General features: G+C 47.1%; 1 protein-coding gene across 4 annotated transcripts in view; it reads right to left on the minus strand.

The window, feature by feature from the left end:
* The window catches only part of MTA3 (metastasis associated 1 family member 3), a 1,736,304-nt gene that overhangs the window by 723,860 nt on the left and 991,484 nt on the right, over positions 1-20,960 (minus strand). For all 4 annotated transcript variants that reach the window (XM_069608476.1, XM_069608475.1, XM_069608474.1 and 1 more), the window contains one exon: positions 11,806-12,028. In XM_069608476.1, coding sequence (XP_069464577.1) covers positions 11,806-12,028 — 223 coding nt within the window. The remainder of the gene's footprint in view (positions 1-11,805; positions 12,029-20,960) is intronic.

Consider the following 20,960-nt stretch of genomic DNA (forward strand, 5'->3'; position numbering starts at 1 on the left):
CTAATGTTGGTCTTCATGATGGTTATGAGCCTGGCGCCAAAGGTGCCTAGCACTTACTCCAAGAGAGTCTTGGATGAGGTTTTAAGGCCTTTGACATGGCCCTAACTGGAACGCTGACTTACCAGTGAGGGCCAGGGGCAAGGGTCATGAAAGCCACAGAATATGCGAATACATTTATGTAAAGGTTTGAGCTACTATTTGGACTAGAACATCCTATATGGTCATCTAAAATCCTGGTCTGGAAGCGATTCATAGTCAATATCTTCGGTATATGGTGTGGACCCAAAGAGGATTTATCTACATTCTTGACCTACCTCAATACAGTACACCCCAGAATCAAATTCACAATGGAGATTGGATCACCAGCACTACATTTTTTGGACGTCAGCCTAGAGATCAAGGAGGGCAATATTGCGACCACTATTTACCACAAACCTACTGATGCCAATAACCTTCTTCATTACACCAGTTTTCACCCTAAGTCAATGCTTAAAAGCCTTCCATATAGTCAGATTTTGAGACTGAAAAGGATTATCTAAGACCTGGTGGGCCTTGATATAGAATGTGCCAATCTGGTAGGAAAATTCAAGTCAACGGGATACCCAGAGGATGTCCTTGATGAAGCAAAATTGAGATCCAATGGAGTCACCAAGGACCAACTATTGACCCCTAATGATAAAAACAAGGAAACGCCCCTTCTCTACATATCAAAATTCTCCAGACAGAGGGCCTCATTATAAGTTTGCCGGTCTGGGAACTACGGTACCGGTAAGCATGCCGGTACTGTAATTCCTGGACCGGCAAACTACGAGTTGTGCTCACGGGTGCCCTTCTGCCCGGACCTGGTGGGCAGAAAGGAACCCGCGAGCCCAGCATGTCGGATGCACCGGCACCGTTATAAACGGTGCGGTGCATCTGACCTCCCCATTCCCATTGAGCCCTATTGGGCTCAAATGGGAATGGGGAGTAACTGATTCCGGCCCCTGGCAATGGGGACATACAGGGTCTGTCAAGGTTAGAATGGCCCTGTACGTCCCCATTGCCAGGGGCTGGAAAAAATGCAACTCCGGCGGCAGTGTTGCCTGTTTTACAGGCACGGCTACCGCCAGGGTTGTAATGAGGCCCAGAGTTTCCAGATAAGTAAGACGATCAGGAAACACTAGGGCATCCTCTAAAATGACCCCACTCTCCTTAAACTGTTCTCTAGGGCCCCTATGATGGCCTTCAAAAGAGATTGCAACCTGAGGGATACATTAGTGAAGGCAGGGAAACCACTCAAAGAAAAACAATTCTTGAAGACTAAGAAGAAGGGCACTTTCCCTTGCCTAAGTTGTACACATTGTAACAACGTGGTGAAAGGCGATACTATCTCCCACCCTCAAACAGGTAAAAAAATAAAGTTAAGAGACTTCTCTACCTGCCTCACTCCTGGAGTTATCTATACCATCAAATGCCCCTGTGGCAAGTTATACATAGGACAGACCACGAGACCTGTCAAGAACAGGTGGGTGGAGCATACATCCAACATAAGGTGTAAGAGTGTGAAATCCCCAGTAGTAGTACAGTTTGCAGACAAGCACCATACCACTGCTCAGCTTAAATTCCAGGCAATAGAGATGGTCAAAAGACCACAGAGGGGCCGTAATTGCCAGGCTCTTGTCGCAAAGGGAAAAATACTGGATCCATCTCTTGGACATGGTATACCCCAAGGACCTGAACGAGGAGTGTTCGTTGAATTGCTTAATTTAAAGGCTACATCACCCACTCTATCAAGATTGTATAAACTGTACATGATTGTTTTATACCATTGATTTACTTACTACATTATTTGCTCTCCCCTGTGTGGATGATAAATTGTCTAATTGTATGTCTATGATGTGTTTGTTGAATCGTTGCATCTAAAGGTCACATCACCCACTGCATCAGGATTGTATAAACTTGACATGATCATTATATACCATTGACTTGCTTACCATATTGTTTGCTTACCCCTGTGGGGTTGATAAAGTGCCCATATAGATTTTTATGATGTAAACACAGGCGTAGTCTTAACGATTCATAGTTGTCCTTCATGAATTATGTGTCGAACTACTGCGGCTTCGAGTATTGCAACCAATTGTATGTGGACTGACCATTAACTGGGCTTTCTGATTTTATTGAAAGCTGGGGTGCCAATAGTTACATTTAATTACACATGGACATGACTCACCAAACAGAAACATAGTGACAGTGGTTAATATTCAGTTATATGGCTACTATATACAAAGCCACTATAAAATGGATGCCAGGTTCGCCTTACACGCAATTGTCCCTCTTCTCCACGATGACTCCGAGGTTTTTAACACTTACACAATACGGCGGATGCCACAAGCAGGCATCAGCAACCATCTCTGTGGTTACCGATGCAGACACTTCAACGACGCCATGGTAGACAGCATTCCACCCTGCACTCAGGTAAGCTGCAGGACCACTCAGTGGGATACTACCTTAGCTCATATAATTCAGGAGATCAGATAGATTAACCTTGTTCACTGAAGGCTTTTTGCAGTGTGAACGGGCATTGAATCGCATCGCTGACATGAATCAATGCCACAAGCATGAAGTGCACTTCTAACTGAGCCGCATTTAGATATCGTTTACTCGGCACTCCCTCATGCAGAAGAATCTATGCATGAGGGTGAGTTCACAGAGCTTTAGGCTTATTTTACGTATAGTGTTTGATGATTTCGTACGCTATGTGTCCAGCATTTTGACAGGTGACTATTGTTCCATCCTGTTGCCATACTCCTTAGTTTTACACATCTGATCACGAGCAGCAAAAAAAGATAGCTTCTCTTTTTGTCTAACAACGCCATCGGCACAGCGTGAGTTTCTGACAAATCCAAATTGAGGCAACCTGTATCCAGCATTCCACTCATGACAAGGAGATTACCCAGGGGAGTTATGGGATTTTAGAGTATTCAAATATTGTGCCCGAACTTTATGTGTCACTGAGATATGGATGAGCATCCTTACTGATTACTGTTGTCCTATCCAGTTGCCCTTACGCCTTGATGATTTCACATTTGACTGTAAATCACATTTGAGGCACAGATCACTCCAGAATTATCTTTGAAAATCGTCATATCAACACGTGAAAGGCAACACCGCGAATGCAGTGAGTTGCCTTACTACTTCCTTACTCCCTTACAAGACAAAGCGTAGGTGTGGGACATACGACTACTTATCCCAAGAATGTTAAACTGGGAATGTATATATGAAATATAGATATAGACAACCATGCGTCACCTTCTCCCCACTTATGGCAACGTAGTGCTGCAATCATTCCCTCGATTCTCCATGATTGATTGATATTTTATTTCTATCCCGCTCGTACACAAGTGTTTCAGAGCGTGACGATGATTTACAGTAATACAAGACAGTGACTAAAGGAATTCCTCGACCACTAGGAGAGGCATTTTTATTTAACATATGCTCTGCATTCGTTCTTGGCAACACATTCTACTCTATGTTCTATCTACACTGATGGACATTGGTTGAAGTCTTACCATTTGGAGAGTCCTTATTCTACCTTAACCACTTAAGTCTGTCACCATTTTACTCAACCAGATTAATGGGCACACTTTTAAGCCTCACCCTAATGAACCGTGTATCCTCTGTGATACCGCTTCATAAATGTTTAGAATACACCCGAATCGTTCTGCCATCGAGAACGCTGGGAACAATTACTTAATGTATAGGCTTCACTAATGTATAGACCTAATATAGAGGCTTCACTAGAATGTTTGGGCTACACCCTGTGGTTCCGCTCCTGAGGACACTGTAGATGTGATATATATGCCCCAGTATTATGTTGACCTTATTTTGTTGAAATATCAATACTATGGACTTCCTTTCAGATTGATTAAGTTTTCGATCAAGTCTGTGAACTACCTAAAGTATCTTTTTCTATGTGATATTTCTCCACAGTCCAATAAGGCTCATGAAGAAGAGGATTGTTCCTCGAAACGTGTCAGCCAATGACATTGGACGGACGGATAGCTTTGCTTAAATGTAACTGTCTTTCATTTTTTTTTATCTACACTACTTGTCTGAATATATTTTGTTTAACTTATTGTTGGAAACCTTCATCTTGTATAAGCCCTGAACTGAATACTTAACTGTCTTTGATGGTATTGTATGGTGTGCCGGGGACGGGAGGATTGTACCTTAGAATCCTCTTTACCCCCATTGTTGATAGTGTTGGTTCTGTGTCAGGACCTTAGTTCCTTCCCTGCACCTTCAAACCTCTTAAACTGCATTACACTGATAAGAAAACTGCATTTTGAATCATTGGTGTGCACCGATAACTCGCTTTCATATTTTCTAACTTCTAACCGATAATAGCCTCAGTCTCCAGAATCAGCGGGTTGGGCAGCGGCATCAACGACACAGAGCCCAGATGTCCACCTCACAACAGAAGGAGCCATGATTAACAGCTCACTATGTGTAGCAACGTCACAGGGGCATACAAGGCTCAGAGCAAGGTGATGGCACGCACTGGCACGAGGTTGGGGCCCAAGGCCCATCTGGGTCACAGGCAGGCACAGACGGGCTTGCTTTAGGTGTGCCCACTGCGCAGACAATCCCTCCAGCACAAATACTGTGCAGGGAGAGACGCGGATGACGCACAGTGACACTTGTCAAAATAGATATAGTAAGCCGAGCATCCTATTTTGCAAGTGCCACATTAGATCAGATAGGAAGAGCACACAGCAAAGAAATGTCAATGTTACGGAGAATTCTCTGTTTAGGCTGAATTTCCTAACCTAGTGAGTCCCCCAGCAGCTTTGCTGGATTTTTTGGGGTTTATTTTTTCTCCTGCCAAGAGTGAGACTCTTTTACCGTCACTCTTGGACATGATTTGAGTGCGTTTCTTTGACTCTAGATGTGTTTACTGGGCTATGGGGTCTTTTACTCCATAGGGCTTCATGTGTTTTTGTGATGTGTGTTACACAGCACAGTCAGTGCAGTAACACAGGGGTGTCTCAGTGACTCCCCAGTATAGACTGCATACCCTGGGACTGACTACTGTCTCCCAGGGTCTGTAAAGTCACCATTGACTTTACTAGTCTTAAATTCTGAACAGAACCAGTACAAACCATCATATTGTGGACGTACTGGCTGGTGCAATTCGATTGCCCCGGGGTCTGTTAGTCGAGGGGGCACGTCTCCGTCCCCCCTGATAGAGTTTTGGCTGGTGGCAGTGGATACTACTCTTTACATTCAACCGCAAATATTTCTCTATGGGATTTTCCCATTGTTCGAGGCTACTATCTTTATTTATTTAATTACGTTAGCCTCGATCATACCGCCGGTTTATTTAATGAATATTAATTCTCCGGTTGGTATTTTTTGCCAAAACTCTGTTCTAAAATGGCGTTTGTGTTCTCTTCTGTGACTCCAATCCAAGTCGAGCCCTTTGTTCCACTTTTTGGCGGGCTTCTCCACAGAAGCCCTCCAAAGTGGTGCCAGTCTGTCTGGGGTACTTAGGAGGGGTGGAGGGGGATTTAGGCACCCTGGACTGAGTTGCCTAGACAACTCAAGACTCACTCCGTCCTGATTGGCCCAAGTGGTGAGCCGGCCGGCTCACCACTTAGCATGTTTGAGTGACAGCTAGGCTGAGTGAATGGGGGTTTTCTGAATAAAAGCAGGGCTTTGGGGACTGGAACTTCAGAAGTCGCCACAGGACCTAAGAATCCGACGAGGGAGAAGCTGAGCTGACCTGCCACGGCGACACCACCGGTGGGCCCTGCTGGACCGTCTCACCACTTATCCCAACGACAGAGGAGATCTCCCCCCGGAGAGTCTTCTTCCTTTGACTGGTGGGGATAACCAGTTTCACCGTCTTTTCGGCTTCCCGACGCATCTCATGGCCGCCTTGCCTGTGCCAAGCACCCCAGCAACCGGAATACCATGTTTTTCCACGACCGCGATATAAAGGGTAATACCTTTAACCGGAAAACTCTGCGGCTGGTTTCTTCCCTGGCAGTGTAACGACCTTCATCTTTCCTCCAAGTCGAGATCTTCTCTTCCCCTGGACGACGACGAGACTTGCACCCGCTGCCAGGAACAACTGCCACCGCTGGAGGATCCTTCCCACTTAAGGTACCGTGTCCCGCCTGGCTTCCCTTGCCACCGACTGTACATGGTAGATTTAGCCCCCGGCTTTCGAACCAGGGTTAGCCTGGGACACCCTGGCTAAACTTTTCTGAGCCTCTCTAAACTCTTTTCAAACTCTCTGCAAGACTTTTTAAGCCTAGTATAACTCTGTGATTTTGGGCGCTTTTGTGCTTTGCTCTCTCTAAGAGTGGGCCCAGCCTATGGACTTTGGCTCACAAGTGACTTTTGCTCTTCTGCCTTACTGAAGTGTTCCTAAATCTTAGAGTGGTGTACCTTTCCATAATCTGTCTTTTTCCCTCCCTTCTTCAAGAACTTATTGGAGTGCCATCTGTAGTTAAGCGCTCACCTCTGTATGAAAATAAGCGGTGTTAACTAAGACTTATCTGATAAGGAATAAGGGTTGTATATATTATAAAAGTAACTGTGTTTAGAGTGTTTTACAATAAGAGTGCTGGAGTGTTTCAAACAGTGTGTTTTTAAATAAATAATTATATACTTTGATACCAAACTCTGGTCAGTGTTTGCTTGTATTATTGTGTCTGAGTACCTATTGTGTATACTTTGCATACTGCCTAACTCTTCTTGAGGGAAGTCTGACTGCTCAGCCACAGCTACCAGGTAAATCTGAGTGGTACAGACTGCTACCAAGTGGGTTTACTGCTAACACCTGTAGTCCTAAATCTTTTGCAGTGTTCCCAAAGGGAACTGCACAGGTTTCTGCCTAGCAGTCAAGCTTCCCCAGTCAAAGTAACCAAACCACAACCACTTCATAAAAGCAAAGATAAAGACAGTTTTCAATTACAATTTCAAATATTTAAAAAGTAATGGCGAGCAGGCTCTACCCTTACCTTGGGTAGGGAAACCATTGCTGACATTGCTAGCCGGATGGTGCCTGATCTCTGCAAAAAAGGATGATCCCTGAGGGAGGGGCAGCAGACTGTTGCTGTACAGACAACCCTAGTAACTTCACAAGGCCCACTGTCGAAGATCACATCCAAGAGTCCAGCCCGGATGTCTGATGTAAAACTAGAACTTTCCATTCATGTCGGCAGAAGATAAACCTCACACCAATGGCTATATCCATGCAGTCTGCAGTTTTCCAGGCTTGAACGGAGGATCTGATATACTGCCTCCTTGCAATAACTTACAAAGAAAGTGAAAACCTCATCTCATCTCAGGCAAGGGGAGACTTTGGTGCCTCAGAAATCTACTTCCACAAACAGTGGGTGTATTTAGCTAGGGTGCTGATTGAGTTTACAGCTTCAATGCCAGGCTGCCACATGCAAACACCTTTTGGACAAAAGTGTCCAACTTCTTGATTTTCTTATCTGGGAACAGGGATGAAAACATGGCAGACTTGGAGCCCACTGTAGAGAACTAAACCACGAGACTTACAGGAGTGAGATGCATAACAGGAACCCTGGATCTGTGGGAGCCAGACAATGCTTTCTGGCAAGGTCATGGTTCCCTGACCATGTGAAGACCAGTTTTCGACCAAATGGCCAACTTCAGGGCAGCTAGTGGAGGAAATTCAGGCCAGAAGTGCCTTTTGGAGGGACTCCACCAAGATTGCCCATAAGCTCAAACTGGAACGCTGGCTTAGCACACTCAGGGTATCAAGACATGTGCAATAGCATGGCTGGAAAGAAACACGTGGCTTGTGATATGTAGAGACTTGTATGAAGAAAAGCTCTGGGGTACTGTCCAGACCACTGGATCCTGGTCAAAGAATTCCTCTGAGAAATCTTCCGCCCCTCCTCCCCCATACATTCAAGAGTTTAAACTCATAAGGAACAGGATTATTCATAGGCAAACACCTGGCCCATTTTAGTACAAATTTGGGTCCTCAGAGCCAGCCTAAGAACCACTGAGGTCTCAATGCAGAGGCCGAAACACAGGCCATTGGTACCAGGGCAACAAAAACTGATTTGTGGAGCCGCTTGATGCTGGATGGGAGCAACCTCAAGTGACTATGCTGGGATCAAGCCAGCAGGTGAGCTGTTGTGATCTGAATAGATGCCACTGCCAGCTTGTCCAAGAGCAGTAGGGCCCTTACATCAGACACATCCAAAGTCACTGGGACCTTGGCAAATGTTTATCACCTGCTTGCATACATTCCTCCCACTGCCCCGGCTTGGAAGAACAAGGGGGGGCAAAACATTACCTTCAAAGGTGGTAATTCTCCCAAAAAATATTCATCCCTGGAACCGGAGCAACAAGATTACATTTAGGAGTATCTTGAGGAATAATGGCATACAGATCGTTCACTGTGGGTGCAAAACTCTTCTTTATGTGAGCTGCAAACTTGTCAATATTTTTTCTCCCTCGTGCAGTGTTCCACCCCACTTTGCTTCTGAAGACCAGACCCTCCTCGAAAGGTGCTCAGAAACAGGTTTGACGGGAGTACACTTCCCAACCTTATGGTGGAAGATGTACAATTTTGAGGCAGGTTCCCGGAGGGTCTTTCCATGGACTGGAATGAACTACAGTCTTTCGTATCTAGTTCTTCCACCAGCAATTAAAGTCAGACCATGTGGGGATAGCTGTCTGATATCTGCCTTGAGCAGTCCCTAAAGTGCTGGCGTGAAGCCCAGTTGGTGATTTTGTATGACACATAATGCTAGTGGCATTCCGGAGCAGTGACAGGAGAATGCAGGGAAAAAGAAACATCGGTCAGGAGGCATCAATGGCTCCAGATATGCTGACCCCGACATCATGTGTGGCATCATGGACACGCAATGAGGCTAGCAGAACAGAGATTGACACGAGTTGCAACCCATGGGGCCAAAGGTTTATGAAAGCAGCTTGCACTGATATTTTTAATTTATGCTCTATTTTCATACAGCAAACAGTTAAATAGGCAAACAAATTACTTACCTCGTTAATATTCTTTCTGATGGATGTTGCTCCAACGGATTCCTCATCTATGAAATCAAGTCCAAAGTCATCAGCGTCAGGGCCCTGATAAAGAGGCCAAGCATCTTTAGCCTAAATGCCTCCCATTGCTCCGGTGTGGAGGATAGCGTTGGAAACCGTACCTGTGGTTTCTTGTCCTCAGAGGAGTCCCTGGAGTGGTGGCTCTTCTTCCTAAAAGACTGGTGCCTATATAAACTACTAGGCGAGTGGGGCCTCTTGGGGTTTTTCTTTTTTGTCTTTTCAGACTGGTGAACAGACATTAACCTCTCTCTACATGCCCAGCAACCTTGAACATGTCCATCTGATGTCCTTTTCCCTACTGAAACAGGTAATCTGTTTTGCAGGGAGCTCACAGTCCTAGGTGTTGTGTTCCTCCCGTAGACAGTAAAGACAGTCTGTGGGGGTCAGAAACTGACATCTCATGCCCACAGTCAGTGCATGACTTGAAACCCGAGGCTTTTGCGGGGTTGCACATGGTGCAAAACCAAGAAATTCTTCTAAACTAAGGAGTGTTGGTGATCTGAATAGAGAGCACAGAAAAAAAGAACCAGATGCAGGGGGGCTGTGCCTCAATATAGACTAACCACGACTCATGTCTGGCGCAGGGCACATAACGGCATCAAGCAGAGCCGCCTCATGCCCCCTGGTGACAGAAAAGTTCTGAAGAGCAGCTCTGATAAGAGATTGATATTATCGATTAATAATTCATGGGAGGAAGTAATAATCCATTAGAAGTGGGACTTCACAGCAGTTAACTTAAGTCAGATAAATGGGATTTATTCTGAATGCCAGTGGGTAAAAAGTCACATTCAATGTCTTGCTCATTCCATTTACAGCCACAGCCCAACAACAAGATGATTATTTATTGTAGATGAGTATTTGCATATGGCCATTGTTTTTAGAAGAACAGCTGCATTTGGGGGCCCACGCATTTGCAAACACTCACCTGATGGTAGCAATGCTGTTGTAGCTTATATACTTAAGACTTCAGTGGACACATTAAAGGCAGCGCTGCATACTGCATGTGTTGTTTAGAAAGACCACTACTTAGAATGGATTGTGACCATATATTCCAATCCCTACATTGGCCATAACCCTTTTTTTAAACATAGTAGGCACATAGATTGAGGCAACAGAGGTTGCCTCCAAGTTATGAATTTTGAATATCGTCCAGGTGTTTAGAAATGGAAGGCAGAGAACTCAGTTCAGAAAAAAGTATCCAAATCATTTACAACAATCATTACCCTACTATGGAAATCCTTGCTGTGAGATATTCGAGCTATTTCAAATCACTGTAGTTTCAGAAAGAAATGTAATTTTCACCCCCGTAACACTACTTGGTTACATATTTATCTTGAAAAGTCATTATTACTATGGAATGTTATGCAGTCTTCAGCGCCATGAGGTTATTGAAATGGAAGATAATCTGCATTATATGCACTCCATAGCATGTTATTTGCGCAGGGAAAAGATCTTTGTAAAGTTGAGACAATGCAGTCTTCAAATATACTGCACTTTGTAGTTTGTTTTTCGGTCAATAAAATGTAAACTGCATTTCATCCTGCGGTATTGAACAAAACAGTACTTGGATTCATTAGATTGGTTGGAAAAGATGGCTCAAAATTGATATTGGAATTCTAATTTCAAATCCGTGGGCCAGTTTGGAATGTGGAGTCTACGTAGTACAAGCATTTGAATGAGTAATGTGCATTGCAATTTGGAATGCAGGGACCACATTTGAATGTGGATTCACTATGGATGCAACGCACATGAGGTTCTTCTGTGCAAATCTTGTACACTTAATGGTTAGGTGCAATTGATCACCAAGAAGAAAACATACAAATACGTAATTCCAGGGTAATCACTACCCACCTCCAAACAAGGATTCCAGAATGAAATTTGTTATGTGTTAGGAAAATAGTTTCAGTTGAAGCAGTAGTCCCAGACCACTTACTACATAGAAATGCTATCGAACAACATCCTTTGACAAAATGTGTCTATACATAATTAACTTTTAAATCTTTGATATTTAAATTATGTACAGTTTTGCTACTATAATCGAAGAGTAGTAGGTAGATCATCGTTAAAGCATTCTGCTCTTCCATTTATGTGACAAACGTGTTTGCTTTCAGTTGTGGATATAAATGAGAAAATGAAAACAAAAACCAAAATACAAAAAGAGCATGCATGGTTAATGTTCGAGTACATAAAATGTTGGAAAAACTGTATATAAATGGTGGCAATAAAACTTGCACAAATCAACCTTCTGGTAATTAAACATTAACTATTGTCAAATTTACAAATAGATACTTTTGTACACGATTAAAAAAGGTGTGTACTTTTATGTTGATAATTTACGTGCATGTTTGTATTTCATCATATGGGCTCGAAATACAAATGCTGGAATTACACAATTATGATTCGTACATGTAGTGCTGCAAATGGTACAGGTTTGTATTGCAATAAACAATGATAACTGAGGGTGTGAAATAGACAATTTACAGTCTTCATTTTTTAACCATTATTTATCTTCTTACTGGTTTAAAGGCTCCAACACAAGCACCAGTGTTTAAATGTGTGGATATTGCAAATAACTTGATCAAATGTTGATTTGAAGAAAATATTTAAAACAAAAAGGTTGTAGACAAGGAATGTTTATTGCAAACAAAAAAGACAGACAATGATTGGAAGCACGCACATAGAGCTAGAAAGGTAAAACCAGCTTACATTCTGCCCTAATGGCAGCACAGTTTATAGGGACAGAAGGTCGTCTTGCTGCCTGCCGTAACCTCAGTGTGTTTTTGCAGACCTGTCTGGCAAGTTTTGTTAAGCTTGTCGTGTGAAGGAAAAAAGCTTGGCGGGCCTTCACGGCTGATTTTGGACTGCCAGTGTTGCGGATTGGCATCCCCTGAGTAGCCTGGCGTGACATATGGCCTCTTACGCGGGACTCCTGCAATGAAAATATAAAAACTACTGTCAAACAACTGTACTGTATGGCATATTTAGAAGAATGTATTTTCTGTTGTTGCTGGTTATGGCAAGCATGTTGTACTCCTAACCCCCACACTCCCTTTACCCTGACATCCTAAAGGTTTTGAATTAAGAACTAGCCTAAGTTCAAGAGTGTGCTCTTTCACAATCTTTTGCATGGGATCATAACCTGAGGAATCTAAATGAACCCCGCAAATGGTTTATAACAAGTCATACTATCTTTTTTATGAGGTTATATGCTTTACAGACATCATACAGTCATACTCCCCGTATAAACAATTTATATAAATATCAAAGATCATCAACATACAAAATACCAATAAACTCACAGAAAATTATAAATTCAATGTCTCGGGTACTTTCTTTTAAAATAGAGTATAAATCTTACAAGAGCAAGTGAAATACTACTGTGAATCAGACAGCGTGCGCACCAAAAGAGTATAGGTATTCAGTAACACTGAATTGCTAACACGTTTTAAAAAAAAGATCACACTATACAATTTCCTGAAGCGTGCCAAGTTTGTAATCATCCCTTCCACCTTACAAAATATAAATATTTCAGTGATGGCTGTATTTCTTCTACGGCCGATCACTTCCATCGTTGTCAAGCAACCGAAATTAAATTTCAACTATCCCATAAAGATGTGTAATTTACCAACGCCTTGAATTCACATTCACTTGCTCATGCATAGGATCATAAATCCAGGAACACAACTGTACCCTGCAAGCAGTTTGAAACACATCACTTCTTGTTAACAACAATAAGCATTCACCCTTCCCCGATTCCCTCTTACACAACCCCCCTTGAATTGTTGACTTGTATGTTTTACTTTGAACTAATGCTTTACAGGTTGCAAAGATTGAGTCTCTCGTAGCACGCAGACGTTTTCTGCTTTTTGTGCCAGTTGTTTCTTTTGTTGGTTTTTTTGCAGCATAGTTTGGCTCTTGAGTTCATCTTTCAGCCAAGCGAAATTAACAACCCTTCTTATGTTTTTCCCCATAGTGGCAGTTTTGAGTTTCACACATTTGTGCAGTGTATAAGAAGGGGATCAGATTTTTCACAGTTACGAAGTCACAATGTTGACAGATGAACAAACACTTAACCCTCAGTAAAGTTTTTGGGGGGCATGGCTAAGCAGCCATGAGATGAACAAGTTACTCTCTTACCTGGTAACGTTCTTTTGATGGGATGGTCCGACGACATATTCCATATCTATGACAGTAATCACCACAGCTGTGCTGCTTCGGAAAATCTTTCGACGTCTGCGTCCTGCGTCGATGACATTGATACGCCGCCCTTGAGGACCTCCTCCGACGGCCGATGTCACTGGATGTTATAAGTAGGACGCACAACGCCCGTAGCCTCAGTTGTAGTTTTTTTCCCCAGAAAGTGTGGCACCAGTCTTCTGCCAGTCTGACCACAGAAAGCCTTGCGGAAACGTAAGCCGCAATCGCATAAGAAATTCTGCAGCGGGGAAGGCAGGGAGGGAGCGATATGGAATACATCGTCGGACCATCCCATCAAAAGAAAGTTACCAGGTAAGAGAGTAACTTGTTCTTCGAGGGGATTGGGTCCTCTGACGTATTCCATATCTAAAACAGACTCCCAAAGCAGTACCAATGCAAGGAGGTGGGAAAAGAATTTATAAAAAGAAATTTAGAATGCCCAATCAAATTGCAGAGCAAAGGATCGCCTTGCCAAAGGCCAGATCCTGCCCACGGATGGAATCGAGGGAGTAGTGACGTACAAAAGTATGGACCGAAGCCCAGGTGGCTGCATCACAGATGTTACGAATAGGAACACCCCTCTGTAGGGCATTAGAGGCAGCCATACCCCTGGTCGAATGGGCCCACAAGCCGACCGGTGGGTCCTTACCCGCCACGCGGTAACACTCAGAAATAGCCAGAATAATTCAGCGAGACAAAGTCTGCTTAGTCACAGCTTGTCCCAAATGCTTTCCAGCGTAACCAATGAAGAGTTGGTCGTCCACTCTGACCTGGGACATGCGTGAAATATAGAAGCTTAAAGCTCTCCTAGGATCAAGCCTATGGAGCCTCTCCTCTTCCTTACCAGGATGTGGAGGAGGATGAAATGCCAGAGGAACAACCTTCTAGCCTAAATGAAATTCCGACACCACCATCGGAAGAAAGGAAGGACGAACTCGGACAACCCTGTCCTGCTGAAACACAGTGAAGGGTGGCTTAACTGAAGTGCCTGTAACTCACTCACTCAGAGCGGAAGTGACCACAACCAAAAAAACAGTTTTAAGAGTTAGTCTCAAAGGACATGAATGCAAAGGCTCAAACGGAGCACCCATCAGAAAATTGAGGAGAAGATTCAAATCCCAACCGGGCACCTGGAAAGGTGATGGAGGGAACACATTAGTGAGCCATCATAGAAACTGAGAAATTAAAGGAATTTTAAAATAAGAACACTCTTCAGACGAGCGCTTAAATATGGACAGCGACGCCAGGTAACCTTTAACAGTACCCACTCGCAAGCCCCTGTGGATTAAAGAAAGCAAAAAAGACAGAACCACAGGAATGTCACATGCAAAAGGTTCCACATTCTTAACCCTGCACCAGTCGCAGAACTTTCGCCAACGGCAACGGTACAGGGACTTTGTTGCGGGCCTTCTGGCCGAAAGCAACACCTCCATCACGTCTTCAGGGAGGTCCCAATGCTTATACCTCAACCTTTCAGAAACCAAGCGTGAAGGTTGAGGGATCTGACTTCTGGATGGAGAACCTGACCCCCCCCTCCCGTGAGAGCAGATCGTCTCGGTAGGGAAGACGACGTGGAGGGCAGATGGACAAGTCGAGAAGGTCCGGGTACCACGTCCTCCGGGCCCACGCTGGAGCAATGAGGATCATCCGGGAACCGAACCTTCGTAACCTCTGCAGCACTTGTGGGATGACGGGGACTGGAGGAAACGCGTACAGCAGTGGGAATGACCACTCCACCACGAACGCGTCTCTTAAGGCTACTTTTGGAGGAAATTCCCGCAAGCAGAACCTTTCGCACTTCTGGTTGACACTGGAGGTGAAGAGACCCACTTGAGGGGTCCCCCAAAGGGTGAAGATCTCCAGGAGAATCTCCTGAGCCAACTCCCACTTGTGAGAGATCGCGCTATGCCTGCTCAGAGCGTCCGCCGTCTCGTTTTCGTCTCCGGCCAGATGAACTGCCGAGATCGAAACTTCCTGATGGATTGCCCAGAACTCGAGCTGCATCGCCTCCCTGCACAGAGGAAGTGACACTGCCCGCCCCCACTTTTGTTGAGGTAGTGCATGGCCACTGTGTTGTCCGTCAGGATCAGGACATTCTTTCCTCGCACAGTCAGAAGAAAAGCCTTCAGGGCAAGCCTGACGGCCCTCAGCTCCAACAGATTGATATGGAGTCTGGACTCCGACAGAGACCAACGACCGCTGACTGTCAGCTCGTTGGTATGAGCTCCCCATCCCGTGACGGATGCGTCCGTCCCGATCGTCACCTTCGGCCAGGGCAGCCAAAAGGGAGCCCCCTTCATCAGATTGCCTTCGACGGCCCACCACAGAAGGTCCTGGGCGACCGAGGACGGCACCTGAACAGGGTCCGACATCCTGCCGGAAGACTGAGACCACTGGAGCTTAAGTGCCCATTGCAAAGATCTCATCCGCAACCTGGCCTCTGGCACCAGAAGAATGCAGGATGCCATGAGGCCGAGCAATCTCAAGAACTCAAACGCTGGGAGATTCTGGGCAAGTTGAAACTTGTGCACCATCTGCTGAATGTGATGAGCCCTCACCTGGGGAGGAAAACACTGCCCCAGGGACGTGTCGAGCACTGCTCCGATGTACTGGAGCCTCTGAGTTGGCGTCAAATGGGACTTCTTTAAGTTGAGGGAGAAGCCCAGCTTGTGGAGGGAGTGGCAGGTGACGGACAGATGATCCAGGACTTGCTCGCGAGACCGCGCCCTGATCAACCCATCGTCCAGGTAGGGGTAGACGTGAATCCCCCCTTTCCTGAGATGCGCTGCCACCACTACCATGAGCTTGGTGAAGACCCTCGGGGCGGAGGGCAATCCGAACGGCAGGACCCGAAACTGAAAGTGTGAGTCGCCAACCGCGAACCTCAGGTACTTCTTGTGCTTTGGACGGATCGGCACATGAAAATAAGCATCCTTGAGGTCGAGAGACACCAACCACTCCTGAAGTTGAAGGGCCTGGAGGACTTGAGAGAGAGGAAGCATCTTGAACTTGTCCTTCCTGAGGAGTCTGTTCAAACTGCGCAAGTCCATAATGGGTCTCAACCCCCCGTCTTTCTTGGAAATCAAAAAATAAGGGGAATACCATCTTTTGTTCCTCTCCGCTACAGGCACCAGTTCTTTGGCGCCTTTCTCCAGCAGGGATTGAATTTCCTGCGCAAGGAGCGGATCCGGACTCTTCAAAGTAAGATTCCCCGGTGGATTGTCGTGAGGCCTCTGCCGGAAAGGAAGACAGTAGCCGTGGGCTATGATCTCCAGAACCCACACATCTAAAGTAATGGCACGCCACTCTACAAGATGCTGCACCAGCCTTCCCCCAACTGGCGAACCATCGGACATGGCCTCATGACTGAGCTGAAGCGACTGCGGCGTTGCCTGAGGGCAAAGAGGCAACTGCCCGAGTGGCCTTGGCACCTCGAGTACCTTGTTTTCCACCTCTGGCACTCCTACGGTGGCCCCTTTGACTGGCAGCTCCTCTCGCTTTACCAAAGGATGAGTAATAACGAAAGGAACCTCCCCTCCATTGCTGTCCCCTAGGACGAAAAGGCAGAGGTTGTCGAACTGCAGCGCCCAACGACTTTGCTGCAGCTTTGGAGGTCTGCTACCTCTCAAGGCTCTCGTCAGCCTTGCTGCCAAAAAGGTGTTCAACGTCAAAGGGCATGTTGAGGAGCCGGGCCTGCACATCAGGAGCAAACCCCGACTTCCGCAACCACGCAAACCTGCGTATTACGGTGCTCGCCGCCATGGACCGGCTGACGCAATCTGCCATGTCCAAACCCGACTGAACAGCCTCACACAAGGCATCCTTGCCATCCTGGACCATAGCAAGGAAACCATCCCGTTTCATCCCCTTTGGGAATATGTTCAGCCGCTAAGGAAACACTTCCACAGAGTGTGCGTGAAACGAGACGAGGCACATACGGAGTTGGCTGCCTGAAGCGCCATACCCCCTGAAGAAAACACTTTCTTCGCCCAACCATCAAAACGTTTGTCGTCCTTATCAGGAGGGATGGTAGGATACAACGCCTGCTTTGCTGGGGCCATAGCCGCCTGCACCAAACAACTCTCCGGAGTGGGGTGCTTGGTCAATTAGCAGGGGTCGCTACTGGCTGGGCGGTATTTTCGCGGCGAAGTCTGGCCCACTGCCGGGAGACTCTCCGGAGCAGTCCAAGCCGCCGCCGCCACCCTCCTCTGTAGAGCCATATGCAACGGCAGTACCGGGTCAGTTGGTGGACCTTGGTCGAGGATATCCGTAAGGTCATCCTGAAGAAAATCCCCTGGGAAGCAGACCAACCAAAGTACTCAGTGACCCTAGACATAAGGCGCCGGTACAAGGAGTCGGCATGAGTGCCAGGCTCAGGTCTACAAAACTCCACCTCCAGAGAGGTGTCCAGACCACTGGCACCGTGCAGGGACTGACGCAGGTCCTCAATTTGGCTATGGCCCGAGAGAATCTCATCGGGCACCGTATCAGGAACCATGCCATCATCAGAGCCCTCATCCATCTCTGAAATGTACTGAAGATGGCGGTAAGAGGGCACAGAATGGGGAACAAAGCCATGCTTGACCTTGGCCAGAGCCTTTCTAGGGGGTACCCCCGTCGAAACAGCCTCGAAAGGCGTCGAATGAATCGGCGTTGACACCAAATGCGGCTCCGACAGCATCAACGGTGTCGACACAGGCCTCGAGGGCGGAGCCCCGAGCATGTCCCTCGACAGCCTGGGCACCGATGTTGTCAACGACTTCTTCGGAGGCGGAGCCTCGAAAGAGTCCGTTGACGACCTCGGCGCCACAGGCGTCGACGTCTTCCTCGAAGACACCACAGGTGCACAAGGTCTCTAGCGCCTCGAGGACCGGGACCTGGAACAGGCATGACGAGAACAATTCCTCTTGTCCGAGCGGGACCTATCCCGCGAATCGTGCCGACCACCAGAGCCCGAAGGCCTACGAGCGGTGTCTCTCGACCGATCACGACTGACCCCACTCGGAGGCGCGGACGGACCAGTGCCCTGCGATTCGTGAATCGCTAGCATTTTCTTAATGAAGGAAGCCCATTCCTCTGGCGTCACATGCTTGGTGGGATAAGCGACCCGCCTACGGGCAGAGTCCTCGGATGAGGACGGGGACGGTGACCGATGATGGTGTTTCCGGGAGTGCCTTGAAGAGGCAGAGGAGTGGCGGGACCTACTCCGGGACCGAGACCCACTGGACTTCCGACGACGATGCGGAGAGTTGCCCCTCGAATCGTCCGTCGAAAGCCCCGCTGACCTCAACTTCCGCGGCTTAGACACCTTACCTACCGACAGTTTCTTCTTGTGCTCCCGCAAGTCTTTGGACGTAAGCACTGGCAGTAGACACAATCATCCGTGTCATGGGCCTCACTGAGGCACCAGAGGCAGGCGTTGTGCGAGTCCGTCACCGACATCTTGGACCCACAGTCCCCGCACGCGGGGTGGAAGACGAGGTAGACATCACGAAGGATAACTTCGCAAACGAACAGGTTCGAAGAACCGATAAAGAACAGATACTCCAAAGAGCCGAGGCGTGCCGAGATCTCCGAAGCAAAACGTTCGCGGAAAAAACGGAACTGAGGCTACTGGTGTCGTGCGTCCTCCTTATAACATCCAGTGACGTCGGCCGTCGAAGGAGGTCCTCAAGGGCGGCGTATCAATGTCATTGACGCAGGACGCAGACGTCGAAAGATTTTCCGAAGCAGCACAGCTGTGGTGATTACTGTCATAGATATGGAATACGTTGTCGGACCATCCCATCAAAAGAACGTTACCAGGTAAGAGAGTAACTTGTTCATCTCATGGCTGCTTAGCCATGCCCCCCAAAAACTTAACTGAGGGTTAAGTGTTTGTTCATCTGTCAACATTGTGACTTCGTAACTGTGAAAAATCTGATCCCCTTCTTATACACTGCACAAATGTGTGAAACTTCATTATCCTGCCATGCACACGTACTAGGAATAGTGCACTTGTGTTACCAAAGAACATACTGCAGTAGGAACATGCCAGGCATATGAAGAACGTATTTGTGAGAAAATCCGAGGAGGGGGATCTACAGCTATGAGTGAAAGAGCTAGGAGACAATCCCGGGGTGAAGACATGGGACAAAGAACACTATGAGTCAATAGGAAGCAGGAGCTGGATTGCAAAATATAGGGAACACCACTACAGCCAGCTGTAATCGCTGCAGGGGCATCGGCGGTGGCGAACGCAAGGGCCTGAACAACCTGCTGCTTTTGCCGGGGGACGGCAGAGATACAGTGGATCAGATCCCAACAAAGAGGAGCGCACTGAATGAAAGCGGAGCCACCTACACACTGCGGGCTGGAACGAGTGGATATCCGCAGCCAACTGGCAAGTAAGCCCCGAAGAGCAAGGAACGCTCGCTAAGAGACACAGGCAGTGAAGCAGCAACAGGGTGATGGCATACACCTCATTGGCGTTAACTTAATACACGTGACTGCCAAATAGACTAACATTGAATGCTGTACCATTCAAACACATGTGAAACCAGGCAAGAAGCAAGCAGACGAGCCGCACAGTGTTTGGAAAGAACACGGTGCAGTGGGATCCGCTTTGGGAACAGGCACACCTGAAACGACAACAAAGGGCTTCCTAGAAAGCCACAATAACCAGCGGGGGAAGACAGCCTGCGGCTCGAACGAAGGGTCACTGATGTAGCAGCAGTCGACCTGGTGGCCGAAGAAGGTACATTGTTGTCGCTAATGCAAGACTGAAACTGAGGAGCAGCGTATTAGCTGGTACCGGTAATGAGGAGGAAACTGGGAGGACTGAAGTTCGAAGATACTCGTTGGGAGCGCACACAACGGTCACATGCAACGCGAAGCACTGCATGGGAATGGTGCAGCATACTGAGGAATGTCGGAACAAACTTTAAGGAGCTTCATGATCATGAGAGATCACTACTCGACAGCAGCAGATGCGTCCAGGCAGGGCGAACAGACTGCAAGCAAGTGTTTTGGGGAAGTGAGACAAGGCTGATGGGCAGGCCCTAACAGTGGTGAGAGGGCAACTAAGATTGGCAGAGTCCGGGCCCCCTAACAAAGATAATAGGAACACTGGACAAGGTACAGCCTACGGGAGGGCTCCCCAAACCTGAAATAAAACATTGTTACACCGAAGCCCACCACCCATAGGGCAAGGCGAGAGGAGCGCCACGGGTGGGGGCATGAGAGAAGGCATGCGCATAGCCCTACCGCACAACAGTTGGCCGACAATACAGAGAGATACAGAGATTGCTGAGTGGCGGATGGAGGTGAGCAGCCCTTCTGGAGGATCGCAAAGGTCTACAGATGAGTGGGCACTACTGAAAAGGATGCAGGACTGCCACATGCACAGAACAAAAGGGGCACGCCACAGTGAGAAGGCACAGGAGGAGAACAACGCAGAGGGCTATAAAGGAGTGAGCTCTCATTATCCCGAGTAAGAACGAATGGCGGCAAAGTCCAGTAAACGCAAAGGGAAGCAGCCGTCAGACATCCTTACTAAACCAACCCAGGCAGTGGAGAACGTCAAGGCCGGGATGCAAGGTATGCAAGGCGAAATAACCCCTCAACGGGAAGACCATCAGATCCTTGCAGCCATCGCAGAGCGGAAAGCATCATGGGAGTCCAAG

This window comes from Ambystoma mexicanum, chromosome 4q (genome assembly GCF_040938575.1).
Source record: "Ambystoma mexicanum isolate Mex_15411 chromosome 4q, UKY_AmexF1_1, whole genome shotgun sequence".
In the NCBI taxonomy this organism is placed as follows: domain Eukaryota; kingdom Metazoa; phylum Chordata; class Amphibia; order Caudata; family Ambystomatidae; genus Ambystoma; species Ambystoma mexicanum.